The sequence below is a fragment of the Callorhinus ursinus genome, unplaced genomic scaffold (genome assembly GCF_003265705.2).
Source record: "Callorhinus ursinus isolate GAN/ISIS: 27379988/994484 unplaced genomic scaffold, GSC_fseal_2.0 scaffold2529, whole genome shotgun sequence".
Classification (NCBI taxonomy): domain Eukaryota; kingdom Metazoa; phylum Chordata; class Mammalia; order Carnivora; family Otariidae; genus Callorhinus; species Callorhinus ursinus.
Window position 1 is genome coordinate 1 of NW_027399583.1, and position 7,337 is coordinate 7,337.

General features: G+C 36.1%; 1 protein-coding gene across 1 annotated transcript; it reads right to left on the minus strand.

The window, feature by feature from the left end:
• Positions 1–1,235: 1,235 nt before the first annotated feature.
• LOC112818986 (small ribosomal subunit protein eS26-like) lies at positions 1,236–1,481 on the minus strand. Its single transcript, XM_025866050.1, has one exon. It carries the CDS (start codon positions 1,479–1,481, stop codon positions 1,236–1,238), a length of 246 nt encoding a protein of 81 aa, XP_025721835.1.
• Between the last annotated feature and the right edge of the window lie 5,856 nt (positions 1,482–7,337).

Genomic DNA, 7,337 nt, shown 5'->3' on the forward strand with positions numbered 1-7,337 from the left:
TCTTTTACTTCTTAGGGTAAATTTATTCCTAGTTATTTATGTATTTATTTATTTAGTGTAATTGTAAAAGGGATTGTTTTCGAAATTTCTCTTTATGCTACTGTTACTAGTGTGTAGAAATGCAACAGATTTCTGTATATTAAATTTATATCCTGCAACTTTACTAAATTCGTTTAGTCAATAGTTTTTTGGTGGAGTCTTTTATTTTTTTTTTAATTTTTTTTAAGGATTTTATTTATTCATTTGATAGAGACAGCAAGAGAGGGAACACAAGCAGGGGGAATGGGAGAGGGAGAAGCAGGCTTCCTGCTGAGCAGAGCCCAATGCAGGGCTCAGTCCCAGGACTCTGGGATCATGACCTGAGCCGAAGGCAGACGCCTAACGATTGAGCCATTCAGGTGCCCCTGGTGGAGTCTTTTAGATTATATATCATATCACTTCATCTGCAAATAGTGACAGTTTTACTTCCTCCTTGCCAATTTGGATGTATTTTATTTTTTCTTTTTTTTCTTTGATTACTGTGGGTAGGACTTCAAGTACTATGTTGAATAAAATTGGAGAGACATGGACATTCTTGTCTTGTTCCTGATGTTAGAGGAAAAGCTGTCAATGTTTTCACCATTGAGTAGGATGCTGGCTGTGGGTTTTTCTTATACGGCCTTTATTATGTTGAGGTATGTTCCCTCTAAACCCACTTTGTTGAGAATTTTTTTTTTTATCATGAATGGATGTGGTATTTAGATTCTTTTTCTGCATCTATTGAGATGATAATATGATTTTTATCCTTCATTTGGTTACTGTTGTGTGTCACATTGATAATTCGCAAATATTGAACCATCCTTGCATCCCTGGAATAAATCCTACTTGATTATGGTGAAAGATCCTTTTAGTGTATTGTTGAATGAGGTTTGCTAATAATTTGTTGAGGATTTTTGCATCTATGTTTATCAGGGATATTGGCCTGTGGCCTTTTTTCCCCTAGTGTCTTTGGTTATGGTATCAGGGTAATGCTGGCATTGTGGAATGTGTTTGGAAGCTTTCCTTTCTCTTCTATTTTTGGAATAGTTTGAGGATAATACATATTAACTCTTTTTTTTTTTGAAGTATAATTGCCATTTATTTTTTTTTTCCTGGAGAACAGCTTTTCTTTGATTCTTAAGGATTTTAGCTCCTTATGTGGGCTTTGGTGGAGGTCGTGGGGCAGCACCCATGGGTCTGAATCGGGGTGGGGGTGTTCAGTCCTTCTGTGCTTCACAGGAGCAATACCTTACTACCTTGCTGTGAGTGGCACAACTCACGCAATAATATAGTTTCACATACAGCTTGGGAAGCACATAGGCATTGAAGACAGTCACTTCAGAAATGTCCCTGAAGGTGGTGGCCTCTACTGTGGTCTGAATAATGAACTTCTTAATGGCCTTGTGGGCATTAAGATTAATGGGCATGCAACAGGCATGGTTGGTACAGTGAATAGGCCCCATGTGGCTTCAGCCCTTTTTGGCACAACCATTATTCCTTCTCTCCTTGGTCATCTTTGAAGCAGGACCCTGGAGAGCTAGATATTAACTCTTCTTAAATGTTTGGTAGAATTCCCTTGTAAATCCATCTGGCCCCGAACTTTTGTTTGTAGGGAGTTTTCTGATTACCACTTCAATTTTGTTACTAGTAATTAGTCTGTTCAGATGATTCAGTTTTGAAGATGGAATGTTTTTAGGAATTTATCCATTTATTCTTGGTTTTTCAGTTTATTTGCATATAATTTTTCACAGTAGTCTCTTACAATCCTTTGTACATCTGTGGTACCAGTTGTTACTTATCTTTCATTTGATTTTATTCATTTGTGTGCCCCCTGTCTCCCTCTTTTCTCTGTCTCTCTGTCTCTTTTTATGTCTGTGTTCTTTTTTTTAAGATGTGTCTAACAAAGGGTTTGTCAGTTTTATCTTTTCACAGAACCAACTCTTGGCGTCATTTATCTTTTCTATTGTTTTTTAGTCTCCATATCACTTGTTTCTGCTCTGATCTTTATGATTTCCTTCCTTCTACTAACTTTGGGCTTTGTTCTTTTTATAGTTTCTTTAAATATAAGATTAGGGTTTTTTTGTTTTTAAGATTTTTCTTGTTTCTTAGAGTAGGCCAGGATTATTATAAATTTCCCTCTTAGAACTGTTTTCACTGAGTCCCAAAGATTTTAGACTGGTTTGTTTTTATTTTCATTTGTCTCCATGGATATTTTTATATCCTCTCTGGTTTCTTCATTGACCCATTTGTTGTTTAGTAGTGTGTTGTTTAGCTTCCACGTGTTTGTTCTTTTCCAGTTTTTTTCCTTGTAATTGATTTTTAATTTCATACCATTGTAATTGGAAAAGATGCTTGATATAATTTCGGTTTTCTTAAATTTATTGAGGCTTGTTCTGTGGCCTAACATGACTTATCCTGGAGAATGTTCCATGTGTACTGGAATATGTGTATTCTGGTTTTTTTTTGGATGGAATGTTCTGTGCATATCTGTTAAGTCCATCTAGTTTAATGTGACATTCAAAGGCACTGTTTCCTCATTGATTTTCTGACAGGATGATCTCTGCATTGATGTAGGTGGGATATGAAAGTCCCCTAATACTATTCTAGTTAGGGTCAGTCTCCTTTATGTCTGTTAATACTTGCTTTATGTATTTAGGTGCTCCTGTGTTGGGTACGTAGATATTTACAATTGTTATATCCTCATATTGGATTGATCCCTTTAGCAGTAGGTAATGCCTCTTTTGCCTCTTGTTAGAGTCTTTTTTTTTTTTTTAAGGCTATGTCCTCATTTTTTTTCTTTCTCTCTCTTTTTTTTTTAAAGACTTTATTTCTTTGAGAAAGAGAGAGCACAGAGGGAGAGTGAGAGGGAGAAGCAGGCTCCCCACTGAGCAGGGAGCCAGATGTGGGGTTCGATCCCAAGACCCTGAGATCATGACCCAAGCCCAAGGCAGACGTTTAACTGGCTAAGCCACCCAGCTGCCCCTACAGTCTTTTTTTTTTAAAGTCTGGTTTCTCTGATATAAGTATTGTTACCCTGGCCTCCTTTTTTGCTCTTATTTGCATGCAATATCTTTTTCCATCCTTTTACTTTCAGTCTATGTGTCTTTAGGTTTGAAGTATATCTCTTATAGGTAGGTAGCATAGATGGGTCTTGGTTTTTTTTAATCCATTCTGTCCCCTTATGTCTTTTGATTGGAGCATTTAAACCATTTACATATTTACATTTAAAGTAACTATTGACAGGTAAATACTCATTGCCATTTTGTTAATTGTTTCCTAATTGTTTTTGTAATGCTGTTTCTTCTCTTGCTGTTTTTCCTTGCAGTTGATGATTTTCCTTAGTGTTATGCTTAGCTTTCTTTCTCTATATTTTTTATCTATTATAGGTTTTTGGCTACCATGAGGGTCATACATATGGCGGGTTTTTGAGAGGGAAAAGAAAGACTTAGAAGTGTTGAGAATGTGGAGCAACTGGAATTCACATTCAGTGCTTGTGAGGATACAAAATGGTACAGCTGCTATGGAAAACGGTTCAGCAGCTTCTTATGGTAAAGGGTATGCTTAACTATATGACCAAGTGGTTCCATTCCTTGGTATTTATGGTGGTGGAGTATGAGCTATGTACCCACACAAAGTCTTATACAGGAATGTTCATAGCTACTTTATTATATTAGCCCCAAAGTGGAACAACCCATATAGTCATCAACAGATGAATGGATAAACAAATAATGGTATATTCATATAGTGGAATTCTATTTAGAAATAAAAATTAGTGAACTACTTATCTATGCAGCAACATGGAAGTATCTGAGACAGACAGTGCTTGGGGGGTGGGGAAGCCAGACGCAAGAAACTCCATATAGTATGAATCTATTTATGTCAAACTCTAAAACTGGTAAATTTTGAGTTAGAGAAAACAAATTAGTGGGTTGTCTAGGGCTGGGATTGGGACTGATAGGAAAAGGGTACAAACAAACCTTTCGTAGGTGATTGAAATGTTCTATATTGTGATTGTATCATTGGTTGCAGAGTTAAAAACATTTGCTGTAAGTCATTGAACTGCATACTTTAAATGGGTGCATTTTATAGTATGTAAATTACACTTCAAAGGATTTAAAAAATATTTTAGGAAAAATTTCTAGTAGTGTCTAAGAGAAGAAATTTCCATAACTTTAAGTATATATTTCTCGAGAAGTCTTAAAATATCAGTAGTATTCAAAATAAGAGTTAAAGTCTTTCAGCAAATATTCATGTACATTATACTCTATCAAATATCAGTATGAAATAGTTTGCTTAGAATTTTAATTTTATCTTTCTAGGGTGTGAGATTTACAATTTTAAGGATATCCCAGATTTCAGTAAACACTTTGAAAGAAGTTTGGGATCTATTTTTGTCAGTGTATTGAATCCTGACAGATTGAAAGGGATTAATGTATTAAGTATTGTCCTGTGATTTATCATTTAAGATCCTTCCAACTGCAAGTTAACAGAGAACCAGACTAAAACTGACTTACACAGTGGGTATTATTTCACATAAGATTTCTGGAACTAAAGTGTGTTTTCTAGGATTATAGTAGGGTTTTACAGTTCACTACCTGAGCAGTATCATGAAGGACCCAAGTTCCTTTTATCTTTCTGCCTTACCATTCTTGCTATGTTGGTATCCTCCTTTCAGATGAGTGCTTTGTCATTCTTGGATGGTTGTCTCAGATTTAGGCATCATAGATGATAACATTTAGGGAAGGAAAATGGAATATTCCTGTTTTGTATTCATTTTTATAAGTGAGGAAAACTTCCAAAAAGCCCATGCTCATGGCTTACTCAGTTAATTGGAGAAAGGGATAAGACCACACGAGTGGCTTGAATCAAACATTATTTACAACCTAGGGTTGGAAAGATGAAGAAATTGGCAAACAGAAGGAAGGTAAACAAAATCAGATAATCATTTTTTTATTAAAGTAGGGAGGAGAATGGCTGAGTAACCCAACGGTTTGCTGTATTAGATTACACTAAGACTCTGAAGGACAGGTTTAGTGAACTAGACAAAGAAATAGAAAACGTCTTGATAAAAGTGTATGTCCCCAATTTATGAAGGTGTTGCATTCCAAAAATTCTCCACACATTCATGGCCTAGTCATTAATTTATTGCTCAACTTAATGCAATATAGCTTTTATCTTAATGACACTGTAGCAGAAATGCTCTTCCTAAAGTCACCAGTGAGCTCCTAATTACCAATCACCTGGCCTTTTAAAATCAGTTGAGGGGTGCCTGGGTGGCTCAGTCCTTAAGCATCTGCCTTCAGCTCAGGTCATGATCCCAGGGTCCTGAGATGGAGCTCCACATCAGGCTCCCTGCTCAGCGGGAAGCCTGCTTCTCCCTCTCACACTCCCCCTGTTTGTGTCTCTCTGTCAAATAAGTAAATAAAATCTTTAAAAATAAATAAATAAAATCAGTTGAAATACTACTTGACTTCATTTTGGTCTGTAGCATTATTAGCCATTTTCTTCTTTTTTTTTTTTTATAAAATACATCAAGCAAAGATTTATATATCTATTACCTACATTTAATACATTATTATTTCTCTATTTGCTTCATGTTTCTTTTAAGAAAAAAAAAATGCCACCGATACAGTTGAAACTTCGCCCCATTCCACTATCTTGAGGTTGATGATTATCTTTTCCAACCATGTTTTTATATTTATGGTAGTACTCCCAACTCTTAATTGCTGCTTCCTAATTTCTTTGCCTGTTTATCCGTTATCTGTAGGTATCCTGCACCATTGTATTAATTCTTCATACTCCTCTAAATCTGTACCTTGTGAAAATGTTTTTGTTTACTTTTTCTGGTTTCTGCCTTTTGCTGACATATTATCAATCCTCTACAAGACTTCTCAACGTGATGCCCCAAAGGCACCTAAAACTAACATCTGAATGAATCATGTCCAGAAATACCTGCTTCTCTCTTCTCTACCTCAGTTATGGTATTACTCTACACCCAGTTCAAACTAGAAACTTTGGAGTCATCCATCCCATAACGCACACATCATAATTCTTTTAAAGTGTTCAGTAAATAATGAATGAATGAATAACGACTGAATGACTCCTTTTTGAATGAATGAATAAACGACTCCTTTTTCTTCATATCTCCTCTACCTATACCCAACTGATCATCCACACTTCAGTTTTCTACTTATGTTTACTTCCTTAGTATTTTCCCCTAATCTTTGGCTCCATGGTGTTTCTGCTTCTTTCCTTTCTTGTATGGGGTAGTGCAGGTTTATAACTTGACTAACTGCCATTATTCTTCCTTTCTTTCTGTTCTGTAATTCATACTTCCACCACAGTTATTTTTAAACACATATTTTCTCCTGCTGTTCACTTTATAAAAGTCTTAAATAACTCTTGGTGCTCCCTGGATAAAGTCTAAAATAATTCCCTGTATGTGTAAATTGTCCTCTACCTTTAGCCTCTGTCCCACGATCTGATAGATACCCCTTATATTCCTGTCACAGAGAAAGTTTTCTGTTCCCTCAACACCCCATGCTTTTCAAACATCTAAGCCATTGTGCACACTTTTTATTATTCCTGGAATATCCTATTTCCTCTTCCCAAAATCTCCAGCTCTTTAAGACCTAGCTCAGATGCCACTGTTTTGCAAAATTTATCTCCCCAAGCACTCAAGGCAGAGCATATAACTTCTTTTGTAGTCTTGGGGTGTTTTATACCTACTTCAACTCCAGCATTTTTCACATTTTACAATACTGTACCTGTTTCCTACATTTGTGTGCTTTTTTTTTTTTAAGCAAAGGGTTCATTTCTTGACATTTCCAGCTCTTCTTAGTGTCTAATAAATATATGTTAATAAATATATGTGTGTATGTTAGTAGTGTGAAACTTGAAAGACGCTTTCCCTTATAACTTAAAAAAAAAACTTTTTTTAAAGATTTTATTTATTTTATTTGTCATAGAGAGTAGGAGCACAAGCATGGGGGAGTGGCAGGTAGAGGGAGAAGCAGGCTCCCTGCTGAGCAAGGAGCCCAATGTAGGACTCGAACCCAGGATACTGGGATCATGACCTGAGCCAAATGCAGACTGACTGAGCCACCCAGGTGTCCCCCCATAAAACTGTTTTAAGGGATGTTATGTTTCTCGGACACCCCATAAAAATCTTTTTAACTCATGTTGCACCTGAAGTTTAAAAATGTAAATCATGCCCTACATTTGTAATAATGTTTCTGAAGGAGATGGGCAGCAGTTTCCTTTTCTCCACATCCTTGTCAGCTCTTACTTCTTTTTGTTACCATTTTGACTGCTGGGAG

Coding starts and splice junctions, on each gene's coding strand:
- LOC112818986 (XM_025866050.1), bottom strand. CDS start 1,481: ATGGGGCCTATTCACTGTACCAACCATGCCTGTTGCATGCCCATTAAT.